Consider the following 20,483-nt stretch of genomic DNA (forward strand, 5'->3'; position numbering starts at 1 on the left):
ATGGATGTCATATTGGGATAATTCAATTGTCCATGTCACCAACCGACCAGCCAATTCTGGTTTTCTCAAAATTTTGGCCATCGGACAATCTGTACGGACTATCATTCGATGGCTCTGGAAGTAGTGCCTTAACCTACGAGTTGTGTGGACTAAGGCAAGTACCACTTTCTCCACTAACTGGTACCGAGATTCAGGACCCTGAAGTGTCCTGCTAACGAAATATACGGGGTTTGGTTCGGGTGTTTCTTGAAGTAAGACCGAACTGACGGCGTGATCGGACACGGACAAATAAACAATCATTTCCAGTTTCGAAATTGGTTTAATCAACGTAGGTGGAGCGGCCAACATATGCTTGTACTGTACAAAGGCGTCCTCACATTCATTGGTCCATGCAAATTTTTGCGATTTCTTCAACAATTCAATGAAAGGCCGAGACCTTTCTGCCATTATTGGCAAGAATCTAGCCAAGGCTGCAATCCGCCCGGTCAGTCGTTGCACGTCCTTGATATTGCGAGGGCTGGCCATGTCGATGATGGCTTTACATTTGTCGGGATTTGCCTCAATTCCCCTTTCGGACAACATGAAGCCCAGGAATTTACCGCCAGCTACACCAAATGTACATTTTTCAGGATTGAACCTCATACCATGTTTTCTGGCTTCTCCGAATACCTCCTTTAAGTGGTCAAGATGTTGCTTTAATGCAAGGGATTTAATTACCATGTCGTCTACATACACTTCCATGCATTTACCCACTTGTTTTTCAAAAATTTTGTTCATAAGTCGCTGGTAGGTTGCTCCGGCATTCTTCAACCCGAACGGCATCACCCGATAACAATAATTTGCAGAATTTGTGATGAATGCTGTTTTTTCCTCATCGGGGGGGTACATTCGTATTTGATTGTACCCAGAATAAGCATCTAAAAAGCTCAGTATTTTGTGACCGGCAGCACCATCAACCAAGGTGTCAATGTTTGGTAGGGGGTATGCATCTTTTGGGCATGCTTTATTGAGGTCCGTGAAGTCCGTGCACATTCGCCACTTGCCATTGGCTTTTTTGACCATGACAATGTTGGCTAACCATGTTGAATACCTGACCTCTCGGATAAAACCGGCCTGTATTAGTTTGCTGGTTTCTTCTCTTACCGCCTTTGCTCTATCACCACCAATTTTTCTCCTTTTTTGAGCTACCGGTTTGGCCCCTTTATAGACCGATAAGTGGTGGCATAGGAATGCTGGATCAATGCCAGGCATATCCGAGGCTCTCCAGGCAAACAAGTCGGCATTATCTACCAGCATCTTTTGGAGAACGGCTTTCTCTTGCTCGTTCAAACCGATCCCCAAATACGCAATTTGTTCTGGCCTTGTTCCTAGTTGGAAAGATTGTTTGTTTTCATTGGGCTCGACTCGGTACTCCTCATCCACTCTAGGATCGAGTTCAACATCCAACTCTTCTTCCAACCGAGGGGATACAATATTGACATCCCGGGTATTCCCCTGAAAGGGTTTAAGGCGTAAACTTGCGAAGTAACATTCCCTGGCTGTTTTTTGATCGGCATGGACGATAACGATTCGGCCTCTTTCAGACGGAAATTTCATGGCCAAGTGCGGAGTGGAAACTATGGCCTTCAATTTGTTCAGGGACGGTCTACCGAGTAGTATATTATAAGATGTGTTCGCATGTACTACAAGATAAGTGACTCTTATGCGTTTGTCCTCGTGCTCTGATCCAAAGGTCGTATACAAGTCGATACACCCCTTGGTCTCTACTCGTTCCCCGGAAAAACCCACCAACGGCTCATGATATTCCTTGAGTTCTTGTTCTGAGATGCCTAATTGCTTGAATGTATTCCAGTATAGGATATCAGCCGAGCTCCCTTGGTCTATTAGCGTTTTTCGGACAGTGCAGTTAAGAATGTCTACGCTAATTACCATGGGATCATCCTGTACCGGGTCGACTCCTTGAAAGTCGTCGTCAGTGAACGTAATAGGCGGGATTCGGATCTTGCTGCCCAATGAAACATTATTCACAGAACGGACATTCCGAAGATGCCTCTTCCTAGCCGAATGGGTAGATCCTCCACCAGCGAACCCTCCGGCTATGGTGTTAATGACCCTCTTCGGATATTTATCTTGTTCATATCTTCTTGGTGGGGGCTCCCTGGACCTGCTCCTGGGCCGTTCAAATTTTTTGGCGTCGGATCTCTTTGGTGAATCGGGGTGGCTGTTTCTTCCTTTGTTGTATTGCCTTGCGGGATCTGTCTGTACAAAATTTTTCAGGTGTCCATCTTTGATCAATTCTTCAATTTTGTCTCTTAGTGCCGCACACTCCTCGGTAGTGTGACCCCTGTTCTGATGATACCGGCAAGACTTGCTTTTATCAGCCCGAGGAGGGGTGTTAGCACGCCTAGGCATTCTCAATATTTCTGTGGCCAACGCTTGGTCAAGTATTCTGGACTGATTAGAGTTGAGAGTCGTGTAGGAGGGATACTTCGGTCCTCGTGGTGGTCGTTCGAGTTCCTTTCCTCTGTCGTTCCCCCGCCTTGTTTTAAAGATCTCCCTTCTTTCTTCATTTTTTGAGTTAGGTCCTTGTTCCATCCGTACCTGGCTCCGGTATTCGGATAGTTCTTCCATTTGCATATATTTCGCAGCCCGGCTCCTTAACTCGTCTAGGTCGACTGGGGGTTTTTTGCAGAGGCTATTAACGAAGGGTCCCGGTTTCAGCGCTGTTGTTAGATGGTGCATAGCCACTGCTGGTTCTAAATTATGGATTGAAAGGGTCACTTTGCCGAAGCGTTCCATGAACGCTCTAAGTGATTCACCTTTCTCTTGGCGAATATTGACTAGGGCCAAGGATGTTAGTGGATGGGGCCGGCTTGTGGCGAACTGCAGGTTGAAACGTCTTGTGAGAGTTGCGAACGAGTCGACGGAGAGGGGGGGAGTCGAGTGAACCAACTAAGTGCAGGTCCTCGGAGCGAAGTAGGAAAGATTCTGCACCATAAGGCGTCGCTTTCTGTGTACAGACCGACCTGCGTTGTAAATATGTCCACTTGTTCTCCGGGGTCGGATGTGCCATCGTATTTGTCTATTACCAACCCTCTCCAATTGTCGGGCAGCTTGGCTTCTAGAATGCGGTGAACGAATGGGCTCCGGTTCATAAGTTCATCTCGGTCGTTTTCGGTTACCGATTGATATGCCTGTCTTGATTTTTCTTGCAGCGCTGATGATTCTCCTTGATCTTGGACGACGGGGGTAGTAAGGGAGGGGACGTGTGTCCTTATTTCCTCCCTTAGGCCGGTATTTTCCCTTCGTAGGGCTGAGAGTTCCAGTGCGTCCCTTTCGCGATCCTTCTTCATCTCCTCCATTTCTGCCCTTAGTTGCCTCAGTACAGCTAGGATGCTTTCTTCCGTTCCTCCTTGTATCACTACTTCCGGTACTAGTTCCTCTGATGTGACGCCCTCCATTTGTTGCCTAGAGGTCCCTTCCTGCTGGCTTCTCGTCATTACCATGCTTAATCCTGAGTGACGAAGTTAATCGCGCCCCACGGTGGACGCCAAAATGTTCCTTCGTTAGCTGTCTTCTAATCTCCGATCAGGCGTCCTGCTGCTGATTTGATGATAGGGAGAATACCTGCAAAAGGTACTCCGATGATAAAGTCAGGATTCGGTTCTGAACAATAAATGTTATTTAATGATCTGAAGTCAACCACTAACCTGTATTTCTTATCTTCTTTTTATAGACATTCTTTGGGCTAATGGGCCTGAGTCAATTTTTACATTTGAGGCCCATAGTATTTTTGATTATCTTTAATTTGGATTATTTACCTTTTAATCCTGACTAGGGGTACCGGCCTAGTATGCCGAGTAGGTATTCGGTTTCTTTTTGCTAATGGTGGGACCGAGTTGATTCTTTTCCCAGTACATAAATAATTTGAAAACTAGTTAAACTTATTGTGAACAGTTAAAATTAAGAAGACTAAAATCACACATAAATTAAAAAATATAATAAAAGTACAATTAACCTTGAATATATGATGTGTAAAAGTTATATAAATTTCTTGCAGTGTTAATTCGTTCATGAAGATTGTGTTTGATTTAACATTTTAGAGTTTAAAATTGCTTTAAAGTTAAAAGTTTTAAAACTATTTTCTTAATCAAAGAAAAACTATTTTTATAAGTTTCTTTTGTAAATTCTATTTGTACTTACTTCTCATTTCAAGAAAGAGTTCAAAATAAACTAATCAAGTACTAACTAAGAAAAGTAAGGATTGTTGCATATGTACGTTCTTCACATGATCTTATATGCAAAAAACTATTGGGAAGTACTTCCTTGTCCTATTTCCATGCAATCTTTCATTAAAATTGTTGAGATTTTCACATGTACTCACATATTTGTGCAATTATCATTTTTCCCTCCCACTAAATTCCTTCTTCTCTTTTGAAACATGCACAAGTTGAAGAATAGTTATATAATCACTTATGCATTTTATCTTTATATTTATAGGAATGAAAGTAAAGACATTAAGAATGTAGTTCAACGTGTTACTCGTTTACTAAATGTATGTAACACATATTCCTTCCCAGCTCGCCATGTAGTTGGAGTACAATCTCGTGTGCAAGAAGTGATTCAATTATTGAACAACCAACAATCAAAATATCCTCTACTACTAGGGATATGGGGGATGGGAGGCATTGGAAAAACAATCCTTGCTGTAGCCCTTTACAATCAAATTGGTCATTTTTTTGAGGGTAAGAGCTTCCTTAGAAATGTTGGGGAAACATGGAACCAAGATGGTGAAATATCTTTACAGCAACAACTTCTTTCTGATATCTATGGACCAACAAAGATAGAGCTAGGAAAAGGTGAGTCTGGAAAAATGATATTGAAGAAAAGGCTTAGCCAAAAAAAGATATTTCTTGTGCTTGATGATGTGGATGAATTGGACCAAATGAGAACTTTGTGTGGACGTCGTGAATGGTTTGGTGCTGGAAGTAGAATAATCATCACAACAAGAAATAGGCATCTACTTAATGTGATTGGAGTTGACCATGTATATAGAGTAAATGAATTGGATGAAAATGATTCTATTGAGCTTTTTAGTCAAATAGCATTTATGCAACCAAGTCCCAAAGAAGCCTTTGTACAACTTTCACAAGAGATAGTAGCTTATTGTAAAGGATTGCCGCTTGCTCTTAAAGTCATTGGATCTTTGTTGCATTGTGAAAGCAGAACAACATGGGAGTCACAATTGATAGAACTCAAAAGAAGGCCCAATAAGATAGTAAATGATGTTCTAAAACAAAGTTTTGATAAATTGAATTATGAAGAGAAAATAATATTCCTTGATATAACATGCTTTTTTGTTGGGATGGACCGAAATGATGTAATACATAGATTCAACACTTCAACACAAGTCACAGAGCATGTAATAGATGCCCTTCAAGACAAAGCCCTTTTAACCATTGATGAGAATGACAAGCTTGGAATGCATCCTCTGCTGCAAGACATGGGAAGAGAAATCATTAGGGAAGAATCACAGAAGAAACGTGAGGTGCGTAACAGGACGTGGTTTCTTGAATATGTCATTAATATGTGGTAAACATTAATAATGCATTGGTTCTTATTTCATAATAATCATTAGAACTTTGAAAGATAGTTTGGTTGTGAATTGAAATATGTAACAAATTGTGGCTTGCATCTAAGCTTTAAAATTTTACTTTTCTATTTCAGCCACATATCTATGATGTGTTCTTAAGTTTTAGAGGGCGAGACACTCGTGCATCATTCGTTTCACATCTCTATACCTCTCTTGAAAATGCTGGGATTTATGTTTTTAGAGACGATGATGAGATTCAAAGGGGGGATCAAATCTCATTATCACTGCTACAATCAATCGGAAGCTCAAAAATTTGTGTGATTGTTTTGTCAAGAAATTATGCTAGTTCAAGATGGTGCATGACAGAGTTGGAGAACATAGTAGAACATTGCAAAGCCATAGTGCCTGTGTTTTATGAAGTAGATCCCTCAGATGTACGCAATCAGACAGGCGAGTTTGGAAAAGCATTTAAAGATCTTATGAGAAAAATCTTAGTGGATCAAAAGAAGTTGAAGAAATGGGAGTTGGCACTCCTTGAAGTTGGTGGCAGAGCAGGGATTGTCGTCGTAAATTCCAGGTAAATTAATTTCCGTTTTTTTTAGTGTATTATTTGTTGGTTGTGATGCTTTGAAATTTATCTGTCTTTTGTCTTCTTAATCCTTTTTAATAATTACTTCATGTGTAGTTCTTTTTATCTCTTGAAATTTCCTTGGCAATAGTTTCAAATCCATTTGATATTTCTAATAATAATCCTGCCCTAGAATCATCCAAAATAATTTCTAAAAATTCATTTGTATTTAAAATTATCTTTAAAAACAAATCATTAGAAATTGTTTTTTATTTAACATAAAAATTATCTAGTTAAAATTCTATAGCATTTTAAAATTATTTATTCTATTATTTAAATACATGAATTGTAGAAATTTTAAAATATTCTGTCCAAACACAATTTATTTTGTTATGAAATAATTTAGCAATTCATATATATATATACAAATATTACTTTTCATTAAAATTTCCTTTTCTTTTCATACAAGCCAATATTGGAAAATTGTTATGTAATTGCTTATATATACACTCACAAGTTCATATTTTATAGGAACGAAAGTGAGGATATTCAAAAAGTAGTTGAACATGTTAGTAATTTGCTGGATAACAAAGATTTGTTCGTTGCTGATCATCCAGTGGGGGTGGAATCTCGTGTACAAGATATGATTCAACTATTGTATAGCCATCAACCAAAGCATCCTTTATTACTAGGGATATGGGGGATGGGAGGGATTGGTAAAACAACTATTGCTAAAGCCACCTATAATAAAATTCGTCGCCATTTTGAGGCTAAGTGTATCCTCCTAAATGTTAGAGAAGTTTGGGAACAAAATAATGGCCAAGTTTCTTTACAACAACGACTTCTTTCTGATATCTACAAAACGACCAAGATAAAGATTGATACTGTTGAATCAGGAAAGATGATATTAAAAGAAAGACTTAGCCAAAAAAGAATATTTCTTTTGCTTGACGATGTAAATAAATTGGACCAAATGAGAGGTTTGTGTGGAAGTTATGATTGGTTTGGTAAGGGAAGTAGAATAATCATCACAACAAGAGATGAAAGTTTGCTTAGGGGGTTTGGATTTATTCATGTATATAGTATGAAAGCAATGGACGAAAATGAATCTTTTGAGCTCTTTAGTTGGCATGCATTTAAGCAACCAAATCCAAGAGAAGGTTTTGCTATCCTTTCTAGAGATGTAGTTAAATATTGCGGAGGATTGCCACTGGCTCTTCAAGTCATTGGGTCCTTTTTATTGACCAAGTGTAGGAGGACAACAGAATGGGAGAGTGTTTTGGAGAAACTCAAAATCATTCCAGATGAAGAAGTATTGACGAAGCTCAGAATCAGTTTTGATGGTTTATGTGATGATGATGTGAAAGACATATTTCTTGATATAGCATTTTTCTTTATTGGGATGGAAAAGGATGATGCAATTGGAATATTAAATGACTGTGGACATTTTGCAGAAATTGGAATAAATATTCTTGTACAACAAAGCCTCATCACTATTGATGATAAGAACAAGATTAGAATGCACGATTTGTTACGAGACATGGGAAGGGAAATTGTTCGCCAAAAATCAACCAAGATAGTGGAGCAAGGCAGTAGGTTATGGCTTTACAAGGATATTCATCAAGTATTATTATCAAAAAAACCTGTAAGAACTTCTTCTATGATTTCTTTTTTATTTTAATATCTAATCTGATGTCAAAGGATGAAAAATGAATAATAACGAATTTGTTGTCTAATTTATTCTAATAAATGTGAAAATGAGCTTGATTGTTAACAGTTTTGCAATATTTGGTTCATAGTAACAGATTATGGATTTCAAACCTCATAATTGTATTCAATTACTCTACTATAATTTTACCTAACATTTACATAAGATGTGCATTTTGTTTTTCTCTTTTGTTTCACAGGAAATGATAACTGTTGAGGGACTGACTTTGAAGTGGCCAGCGGATACAACAACTAGTTTGGAAACAAAAGCATTTGAAAAATTGAATAGACTTAAATTGCTTCAACTTGCCGGCATACAACTTAGAGGAGATTATAAATATCTTTCTAAAGATCTGAGATGGCTTTGCTGGCATGGATTTCCTTTAGAATGTACACCTCCAAACTTTCATCAAAGAAGTTTGGTTGCTATTGACTTAAAATATTCCAATTTGGAACAAGTGTGGCAGAAGTCCCAGGTATCATCAGTTCAGTTTCTTCATGAACTAGTTCCAATTTTAATCATACTTTTGGATGCAAAAAATAAAAACAAAAGCTTATATTACAAAGGTTGAAGTAGTTGGAAGAAAGCCCATAGATGCCTTTTGATAATTATTTCTAATATATTATATCCTAATGATTTTCTATTTTTTTAGGCTTCTTTTCTAATATAGATATTTTTTCTTTACAGTTGTTGGAGAAGCTGAAAATTCTCAATCTTAGTCATTCTCCTTATTTGAGACAAACTCCAAACTTTTCATACTTACCGAATCTTGAAAAGTTAATACTCAAGGATTGTCCAAATTTATCCCTAGTTTCTCATACCATTGGAAATCTTCATAGGGTTTCTCTGATAAATTTAAAACATTGTACAGGCCTTCGTAAACTTCCAAGAAGCATTTATAAGTTGAAGTCATTGAAAACACTTATTTTATCTGGATGTACAAAAATTGACAAGTTGGAAGAGGATATAGAACAAATGGAATCCTTAACTACCTTGATTGCAGACAACGCTGGCATAATAAGAGTTCCATTTGCAATAATAAAATTAAAAAGCATCGGATATATATCTTTGTGTGGCTATGAAGGATTTTCGCGTGACATATTTCCTTCTGTTATATTGTCTTGGATGTCTCCAACAAATAGTATCTTATCCTATGCTCAAAAGTTTGTGGAATCATCTGTTCTTAAAGACCTTAAGGAACTTCAACGTCTTTGGGTGAAGTGCGACTCAGAAGTTCAACTAAATCAAAATGTTGAGAAAATTTTGGGTAGCTTAAATATCACAAATTGTGAGGAATTCCCAGAAACACTAAGCACATCTTGTGACCCGAATATTAAGACTTCTACAGTTTTTGGTGGACATTGTCAAGGTCAGAGTTCAAGCTCAAAAAGTTCCATGACATCTCTTTTATTTCAAGTCGGAACGAATTGCTCTGTCACCCGCAGGCTTAGGGGAAGCATTTTACAGGTTCACTTTCTTACTCTCTCTTATTCTTGCCCGTACATGTATGCATAAATAAATTGTTGTTTTATTTTTTAACTATTTACAGTATAATTTAAAAGTGAAGTTTAGAATATAAGTCTACAACAATTATTGACAAGATGAGAAACTTAGCCGGGTGTACGGGTCAGGGTCATGTCACTGCAGGGAAGGGAGGATTTTTTTAAAAAAATTTAAATTAAAAATATATATACATTATTTACAATAATAAATATATTATTAATACATTAAGTTTAAGTTTATATATCAATTTATGTATTTTATTTTAAAAAAATTAATTTAAATATATTTATTTTTAAAAAAAAAAATTCTCTCCTCTTCTCACATCCCTTTAGAAACCTCTCTTCTCAAGAACTTTTAAGGCTTCACTTGGAAGTTGATTTTTAGGATAAAGAAAAAGACTTAGCCGGTGTAGGATCACATCACTTTAGGAAAGGGAGAGTTTTTAGAAAATTATATATCATTTATGATAATTAATATATGATTAATGTATTAAATTTATATTAATATATTAATTTATATATTTTTTTTAAAAATATTAATTTTAAATATATTTATTTAAAAAAATTATCTCATTCTCTTCGCTTCAAAACTTCCTTTTCCAAAAACTTCTAAGATTTCGTTTGAACGTTGATTTTAGAGGAAAGAGAGAAGAGGAAAATAATTATTTGATTATAATCTTTATTTGAAAGCTTTTAAATGAAAGGGACACATTTTATAAATCTTCCAAAACTCTTTTAAGCTCATATTTTTAATTTTTTTAATTTAGAAAATTTTATATTAATTCTCATTTTTGCTCTTTTTTTAACTCATTATCCTTCAAATTCTTTTCTTCCTCTTCCTTTCAAAATTTCAAACAAAACCTAAGTTGTTGCTTTCTGTCTCATCCCTATAGTTAATTTTGATAGGTTCAAGTTATACTTTGAATTGTTTTAACTTGACTTAAAATAATCTATTCTTTGTAATTTTTTTTAATAATTATGTATTAATAATAATACTCTAAGATTTATTTTATACACCATTATATTATATTATATTTATATTATTTATTTTGAAATATATTGCATTATAAAATTTACTATCATTTTAATTTTATATTTTATTATTATTTTTATTTAACTGTACATAAGGTTAAGATTAGTATATTCTATCAATAAATTGAGTTAAGCTGATGTTTTCCCATTTATTGTCATATTTTAATTAGATCCAACAAATATAAACTTGAGTCAAGTAGGATAAATATATACGTGTTACACGTACACCTTTAGTTATGAGGGATTCTTCTTTAACTCAGTGGCTTATTGAGTATTGACAGTGTATAAGTAGTAGAATTCTTTCTATAATTTAGTGAATGTGTAATCTTTTCTTCATTATAGTTTTTATAAGTTTTTTTTTTATTTCTTTTTATAACTACACTAAAAGTTATGCTATATATTTATTTTTCTTTTTTTCACGTGTTCAAATGATTTTAATTGAATTTTTATTAATAGATGCTATCATTATAATTTATAATATTCTATCATATACAATTATTTATTATTATGTCTTCGTTGGTATGACAACTTATTTATTCTTGCACTTTTATTTTTAAAACTCTTATAAATTTTTTATCATTAAAGTCTAACATTTACTGTATAGGATAGTGATTGTGTAGTAATATGATAAAATTTTCTTTTAAATATGATATATATTTTGCGATCATAAACAAAACTAAGTATTTTTTTTTTTATTTTAACCACTTAACTTGTGTTCTTTGTTAATTATTTTATCATTCTGTAAACTTAAATATGAAAACCTATCATATTATGTCATCTTTAATTTTTCTCAAATTTATTTAAAATATATATAAAAATAAAAATTAACCAATCATCAAATAATAAGCATAACAATAAAATAATTTTAAAATTAAAAAATATAAAGGTGGCTTAAAGCAGTTCATCGCAAGTTAACTTGGTATTATTAAGTTTATTGCTGGACTGAAATGAACATTGAGTTTATTTATTATTGAGTTTATTAATAACCAAGAAAAAAGATATTTTTGTCCAATACTGATAGACAAAACCATGACAACAAGATCTTATTATATTAATTGTATTGATTTTAATTATTATCCCTAAAAGCATACTTGTCTATAATATCTCACATTTGAAAACATTTTCATAACTGTCCAATTTACTTTGTTTGATTAATTGATTAGGGGATTTGAATTGAACTTCATTAATTGTTACCGTCAACTTGACAATAACAACCCAATATCCTTAATTTTTTTAGTGATGCGATAGTTAATAATTTTAGATAATGACTATTTGATCTTGACCCCCTCAACCTAATATCTTGATTCTGCTCTTGATTGGAACACAAGTGACAATTATTTTTTAAGTAATTATCTAGTAAGCAAAAATGTATAATTAACCATTAAATAAGTTAATAGTATCAATATACTGTTAAATACTTTTTTTAATGTGCATATGTTCATTATACAGGAAATGTCTCCCATTGGACCTGGTTTGCTCCCAAATGACAATTATCCTGAGTGGTTAACTTATAACAGTGAAGATTCTTTTGTATTTTTTGAAGTTCCTCAAGTAAATGGACGTACCTTGAAAACAATTATGTGCATTGTTTATTATTCTGCTCCTGACAACTTAATATCAGAAGGCCTAAAAAGTGTGATGGTGATAAATTACTCACAAACTACCATTCAACTTTACAAGAAAGAAGCATTAACCACTTTCGAAGACGATGATGATGAGTGGCAAAGAGTAATATCAAATATAGAACCCGGCAACAAAGTGAATTTTGTTGTTGTTTTCGGGAATGGATTCACTGTGAAGAAGACAACTATTTATCTTGTATTTGAAGAGCCAATTGACCAAAAGAATGTTACAGGTGGTGATCAAAATGTAAGTATTAGTGATAATTTAACTCTACGTAACTGTATGCACTTTGTATATGAATTTTTTTTTTTTTTATTATTATTAATATAATCGAGATGGACTATAAAGTTCTATTACATCCTAAAACCTTTTCAAATATGTTGGCACATATTGAATTGCTTCAACTACCACAAATCAGATTAAACCACTGCACCCTTTAACTTTATTTTATTTTTTGTTGTTTATTATTAAATTCCTGATTAGTTCTTTTTTCTTTTCTTGGTTTATTGGTTTAGAGACTTGGTACACTCTTCTCCACAATTCCTTCTTTTGCTCAAAAAGTTTTGATTTCACGGCCTTTCTGGTTCAGTGTGGCTGGGATGTTGGCTTGGTGTTGCTTCCGTTTTCACAAGCGAATAAGCAGTAACCTAATTTCAAGGTGTGAACTGTGAACCCATATCTCTATTGCTTTAAGTAAGTATTTTTATGTTAAATAATTAATGCGATGCGTTGTTCTTCATCCATCGACCTTTCCCAAAATAGTTATCATTTGTGAAAAGCTATCATCAATTTCATTTGTATTGAACTGCTTTTAATTTCTGGTTTGTGATAATTCATTTCGCTTACGAATTCATGATTGCATCCTACTTTACAGGATGAAGCCTTGTATTAATATTCATTTGATTGTTAATATTAATGACACTGCCTGCTTGTAATGTTCTGAGTGAAACAGGAAAATGGTGTTTGAGAGCTCTGAAGGATCCAATAATTTGGTATCCATTGGTGCAGCTTCCTCAGGTGGTGTAGACAAGGATATGAAAAAAAGTAAGGGTGAAGAAAGTGAATAATAAACCTTTCTCCGAAGGATGATCGAATGATGCCAATCTGTAGTTGTTCCAAAACGAATGTGTTTTAATTCCTTTGATCTTGTTTTCGATTTGTTTTTATTTTAAAGTGTGGTTGTAAGTTGTGAAGGTGAATACCCAGTTCTTGTTTGAAAAATTTTAGTATTTATAATTTTAATTTCTCAGAAAAATAAAGTCTAAAACTTGGTCTTGCGAAAAAGGGAATAAAAAATAATTATTTAAAAAAAACAAAAAGTAGTATTAACAAAAGAAGAAAGTCAGATTTGATTTCACAAAGGAAAAATTAAACATTACTGAACTAATGCAACCAACAGCAGGTAACAATTCTTTTCCAAGAAACTGGAAATGGATCAGAAAATTTTGGCCTGTTGTTAGAGGTCACAAGAAGATAAAAAAGAAAGATGAAACTGAATTGGAGGGGACAAAGAAGAAGAACAAGGAGGAAACGAGAGAGAGTGGAGGGAGAATCACAAACAGAGCAGAACCAATCACTATTTTCACTTCTGAAAATTATTCAAGAAACTCCCGAGCTAGCTTAGAGATCACAACAGTCCCAATGGTACAAATTAATTAAACGTAATTCAACTCACATACCAAAAAATGCGAAAGAAAAGGAGAAGGAAGAGAAACATGAGTTCTTTTGATACTCACAGACCCACCATTTGCAAGCCAAACTCGCACAACCACCATGTTCACTTCAACCAAATAAAAAACCAGCAACCCAGTCCACACCCACCATGAATGGAACGCACATACTCCCCAAAGTGCCACAGCGAGTTCATCCCTTTGTCTTCGTAGTCATCCCCCTTCCCCTTCACGTCGGAACCTCCACCCAACCTGCAATCGAAACACACGTCTCCCCTTTTCACCCACCGTTGGCGATCAAGCTAGCATTAAATCACAATCCACTCCACCCTATGCATCAAAGCTTCAACATCGCCACCGTTGAAGGCTCCATTTTTTCTTACCCACCGCAAAATCACGTGCATCAAACCCGTCCAGACTAGATCTGCCGCCAAGACTCCCTGTATGGGACAAAGTCTCCTCCATGCCCCAGCCTTCGTCACCCCTTCCTCTTCCACCTTCAGCTATGTTGCACCTTTGCATTGTGTCTCCAACCCTCTACGTCAAAACCTTCCCTAGTAATCCCCACAGAAACCGTGACCTCCATGGCCATCATCATGCAAATCTTCCCCAAAATTACCCAAAACCAAAATGATTTCTATTACTGTGTGTGAGAAAACGTTCGGGAATGTTTGCTTTCATTTTTTATGTTCTTTTAATTAGTACTGAAATGAATGATTTTTGATTTTTGAATAATGGTTTGGATTTGACAACTTTTGGAAATGTGAGAAATGAACAAAGTTGAGCATGCTCCATCCAATTTCAAGTGAACCTGACCATGGCTATAATAGGATAAAATAAAAATAGATAAAGGTGTAAAACTAACATTTTATGCCTTTTTTGTGTTTTTATTTTATTTTATTGTTGTTATATAATTTCATTTAAATTTTCTTATTTTTTATACATTTGCATTTGTAAATTTATTCTTTAATAATAATAATAAAATATTAATTAATAATTATAAATAGATAGAAAATTAGGTTAGTTTGGTAATTAGTTATGTAAATATTTGCCCTTTTTAATTTATCTTTATCTTTATTTGTAGAACTCAACCATTTCAGATAATAATAAATATGCTAAGATACATGAAAATAAATAAATAATAAGTAATAAAAAATTAAAATTTAAAGGTTATAATTTTTATTCTAGCATTTATTTTATTTCTATATAATGTAGATATTATGTTACAAAATTTTTATGTTGATGCTCTATTTTACATTGTTGAATTATGTTTTTTGTATAAAATTATATTAATGATAAATCAATAAAAATGTGTAATATTTATACTTTATGTGATACAAATTATTAAAACCTATATGAATTAATGTTACTAATAAGTTTCACTCAATATATTTTTAAATTAAATCTTATCTTAACTTTAATTCATTAAATAAAATTTTTATTAATTAACATTTTTATTCTTTTTTAAATATTTTTAATTTTAACTTAATAATTAAATTAAAATCTAAATTGTATTTCTAAGTTGAATAATTAAATAACTTAAGTATTTAATTTCTTAAATTATTTTTTTATTTTCTTCATGTAAAACTTTACAATACTAACATTACTTTTATTTATTAAATAAGTTATATGAGATTGACGTATAATTTATACTTTCTTAAATTTTATCTGATACGAAATTATCGATTAAAATATTTACTTAAATATTTTTTATAAATTAAATTACCTTTTATTAAGTATTATTATTATTTTAATCCTTTCAACAAGTTGCAATATTCAATATGAAATCTTTTTCACCTTTTAATATTGTTGATTGTAGGATGAGACGATAGCTGAGTTATCGTGTATTTTAAGCATTGTAATATTACTTTAAAATAAAACTAATCTTAAAATAAATCGCTTTTAATTTCTTATGTAAAATTTAAATTAACAAATTAATTTTATAATATTTTAAATAGAACTGTGATGAAGTTATAATTAAGTTAATAGTTAATCCTATTTTAATATATTTTTTAGATTAATTTACTTAGATTTTATTAAAATAATGTTTAAAATTTATAAACTAAAATATTGTATAATTTTTTTCAAATTATTAAATAACTTAAAACTTCAAATAAATTTATTATATATTAAATTAATTTATGTTATTTTACTTTTTAGGATAAAAATTGGAATAGAAAAATGAATTATTCTTTTATTATACATACAAGTTATTTTTATTAAATAAATTACTTTTCAGATTTAGAGTAAAGTCTTTCTTATTTGTGCATTACCTAGATATAGGAATGAACTTGCATTGTAGTTGTTAATATTTCTTGTTGGCTTGTTGCACATGTTGTTCTGAGTTGAACATTGTTGAGATATCAATTTTTCTTTAATTAGGAATTAAGAGTAAACTTTCACTTTAGTTCATGAAATATGCAACATCGTTCACATTAATTATTTAAATTTGAAATTTGGTCTTTAAAATTAACAATCGCCAATCACATTAATATTTACCATTAAGTAATGTTAAAATTGAATAATAAAGTAATTATTTGTCACATTAAATGACACGTGACAGCCTATTCTTGATACAAAATAACGTCGTTTTAGAATTTTTAAAAAATAATTCATTTTTATCCTAACTTTTAATATTTTCAGGCAATAAGGTCCTTTTTTGTCCTCTGCTTTGCCTTCCTCTAACTATCGCTATAATGTCATTCACACTAAAAAAGTCCTTTGTCAAGATTTTTTAGTTACATCACTAGATCCAAGTCTTAAATATATGAGTGGACAACTCATTATGATTGATTCAGTGAAGGGGTCACATATGCAAGATAACGAGTATGTCACAACTCCTTTTTAAGGAGGATTTGTGACATACTGTCCAATTAAATACTTGTATAAATTTTAAGCAATTCAAAAGAATTGAAATCTAATTCAAAATATTTAATGGAAAATAAAAATTCAATATCTCAGTAGTGGAGTAAAACCTCAAAAGACTATTTTAATAAAGTTTTGAATATACACATAAAAAAGTTACTTGACATGGAACTCAAAATACAAACTCAAAAATTAAATAATTACATTTTAATACCAAGCCTGTAGCTAAATAGCGTAGACTCACACTAAGACCTACGCTAACAAAAATAAAGCTACAAATTTTCAAATCTTCAACCTGAACCACTCCTTGCTCAGACCCTCCAACATAGAAAGTAGGTGCGTAACTTGTCACACCTACTCACATACCACCGTACAATCACTGTAACAGATCCCAACATAGACATAATGTAAAGGTGAGCTTACACAATAAACAACCATAGTTATAATATTAATATAGTTACAATTATATAGTTAGCTTAATACATCAAAATGCTCAACAAAACAATACAATAATGCAGCCCATTTAATGCAAATGCAAAGCTCAGTTCAACTGGTTTCACAGCTTAAATAATCTACGAGGAACCTACAATTTTTTGGTATGAGAGCGATACATCACAGTACCTGGATCTAGACACAATACAACATAGCTCAACATTTTTCTTATTGTTACATGTATACCCACCTAAATATGTAACTCAACTCTAGAATAGTGAAAATCATTTCTATTTCTACATGATACAACACAGCCACAATTTTAAAGCCATCCAAGAAAATCATTTCTATTTCTACATTATAATTTTTATTCTAGCATTTATTTTATTTTTATATAATGTAGATATTATGTGACAAAATTTTTATGTTGATGCTCTATTTTACATTGTTGAATTATGTTTTTTTGTATAAAATTATATTAATGATAAATCAATAAAAATGTGTAATATTTATACTTTTATGTGATACAAATTATTAAAACCTATATGAATTAATGTTACTAATAAGTTTAATTCAAGATATATTTAAATTAAATCTTATCTTAACTTTAATTCATTAAATAACAATTTTATTAACTAACATTTTTATTCTTTTTTAAATATTTTTACTTTTAACTTAATAATTAAATTAAAATCTAAATTGTATTTCTAAGTTGAATAATTAAATAACTAAATATTTAAGTTCTTAAATTTTATTTTATTTTTATCATGTAAAACTTTACAATACTAACATTACTTTTATTTATTAAATAAGTTATACGAGATTGATGTATAATTCATACTTTTTTAAATTTTATCTAATACGAAATTATCGATTAAAATATTTACTTAAATATTTTTTATAAATAAAATTACCTTTTATTACGTATTATTATCATTTTAATCCTTTCAACAAGTTGCAATATGAATATGAGATTTTTTCACCTTTTAATATTGTTGATTGTAGGAAGAGATGATAGCTGTGTTATCTGTATTTAAAGCATTATAATATTACTTTAAAATAAAATTAATCTTAAAATAAATTGCTTTTAATTTCTTATGTAAAATTTAAATTAACAAATTAATTTTATAATATTTTAAATAGAACTGTGATGAAGTTAGAATTAAGTTTATAGTTAATCCTATTTTAATATATTTTTTAGATTAATTTACTTAGATTTTATGAAAATAATGTTTAAAATTTATAAATTAAAATATTGTATAATTTTTTTTCAAATTATTAAATAACTTAAAAATTCAAATAAATTTATTATATATTAAATTAATTTATGTTATTTTATTTTTTAGGACAAAATTTGGAATAGGATTAAATGAATTATTTTTTATTATACATACAAGTTATTTTTATTAAATAAATTACTTTTCAGATTTCGAGTAAAGTCTTCCTTATTTCTGCATTACCTAGATATAGGAATGAATTTGCATTAACATTTCTTGTTGGCTTGTTGCACATGTTGTTCCGAGTTGAACTTTGTTGAGATATCAAATTTTTTGAATTAGGAATTAAGAGTAAACTTTTACTTTAGTGCATAGAATATGCAACATTGTTCATATTAATTCTTTAAATTTGAAATTTGGTCTCTAAATTTAACAATCGCCAATCACATTAGTCCTTACCATTAAGTAATGTTAAAATTAAATAACAGAGTGATTATATGTCACATTAAACGACATGTGACAACCTATTCTTGAACAAAATAACGTTGTTTTAGAATTTTAAAAAAATATATTTTTATCCTAACTTTTAATATTTTCGGGCAATACAGTCCTTTTTTGTCCTCCGCTCTGCCTTCCTCCAACTATCACTATAATGTCATTCACGCTAAAAAAGTCCTTCGTCAAGTTTTTTCAGTTGCATCACTAGATCTAAGTCTTAAATATATGAGTGGACAACTCATTATGATTGATTCAATGAAGGGGTCACATATGTAGGACAATGAGCATGTCACAACTCCTTTTTAAGGAGGATCTGTGATATACTATCTATTCGGAGGGCAAGTGTACCCATCGAGAAGTAATAAAGGGTTTTCAACTAAGTTCTCAAAATATCGTCCCACAGAGATTGTGTATCAATTACTAAGAGTTTTCATAATTTAATTGTTTGAGCTTCAAGGTTACGAAACTAATTTAAAACCAAGAACTTATAAAATCAATTGTAAAAACTAAAAGCAAGAAACACAAAGCACGTTTTGGTTAAACTTATCGGAGAGGAACCTAGGGCATATGGGTGTTCTCATCAATCCTTTATGATATTCTTCTATTTAGATCTAAATCTGATTTCCTAATGATTATTATTCATTCATACTAATACTATTAATACTCAGTGGTCATGCAGTATTAATATTCTTTTCCCTAAGTTAATATCCCCAATGATCATGCAGGTTATTAATTTAGAAAAAGTTTAAAGAGCCTATGAATTTGTTAATTTAATAACGATTAGAAGATGAAGATTGGTTTGGTCTACCTAACCTTTCTTCTTGTCTTATCCTATAAATCTATTAATTACCCGAGGTATGATCGCTTGACGATGTAATTAATTGGGGTGAAGAATTAGAAACGATAAAATAAATTCTAATCACAAAATGGAAATCATATTTAGATTCAAATGTCACAATCCTATAAAATCATAAATGATAATTCCCATAACCCTAGCTATGGATTTAGCTGCTCATGTAGAAAGAAAGAACTAAAACAATCATTAACACATCCATAATGAAGCAGTAAAACAAACTAGAATAACAATTGAATCTTCAGTCTTCAAGTATGGTCACTTGAAGCTCTAAGTTCTGCCAAGTGTGTGCCCACAATCCTACGAGAAGGATAGAAGTGATCCAAAATCTCCAAGAAAAGGTTCAATGTCAATCTCTGCTCTTATAAAGGTACCCCTCACGATGCTTCCTCCCCTCTATTTATAGAATTTTAACTCCTTCAAACTTGGGAAGTTTGGCAAACGCAAACAAGCACGGCCGTGCATGGTGGTGTGCATACTATCGAAGCACACCCGTGCTTCATTGGGCGTGCTTATTGCTGTGAAGCTTTGAAGTCCATCCATTTGGGCCTAAAATGTACCCAAAATATACTCGTGGTTTCTTTATATCAAACAGCGTAATTAACAACTAAATTAGTGTAAAACTCAATTCAAATAAATGTCAAATATGAATAAATGGGCTATGAAAGAGGGCCTAATTACAGACTTATCACTATCCAATTAAATACTTGTAAAATTTTAAGCAGTTCAAAAGAATTGAAATATAATTCAAAACGTTTAATGGAAAATAAAAATTCAACATCACAATAGTGGAGTAAAACCTCAAAAGGCCATTTTAATAAAGTTTTGAATATACACATATAAAAAAGGTTTCTCGACATGGAGCTCAAAATACAAACTCAAAAATTAAATAATTACATTTTAATACCAAACCTGTAGCTAA

General features: G+C 31.9%; 1 protein-coding gene across 1 annotated transcript in view; it reads left to right on the forward strand.

Moving 5' to 3' along the window:
• Positions 1 to 20,483, forward strand: part of LOC113850911 — a 105,847-nt gene that overhangs the window by 57,907 nt on the left and 27,457 nt on the right. Inside the window, exons 9-11 of the mRNA XM_027481429.1 lie at positions 4,501 to 5,578; positions 5,728 to 6,170; positions 6,693 to 7,753. Of these exons, the coding sequence (XP_027337230.1) occupies positions 4,501 to 5,578; positions 5,728 to 6,170; positions 6,693 to 7,753 (2,582 nt within the window). The remainder of the gene's footprint in view (positions 1 to 4,500; positions 5,579 to 5,727; positions 6,171 to 6,692; positions 7,754 to 20,483) is intronic.

Source organism: Abrus precatorius, unplaced genomic scaffold, assembly GCF_003935025.1.
Source record: "Abrus precatorius isolate BTA unplaced genomic scaffold, Abrus_2018 Scaffold9, whole genome shotgun sequence".
NCBI lineage: Eukaryota > Viridiplantae > Streptophyta > Magnoliopsida > Fabales > Fabaceae > Abrus > Abrus precatorius.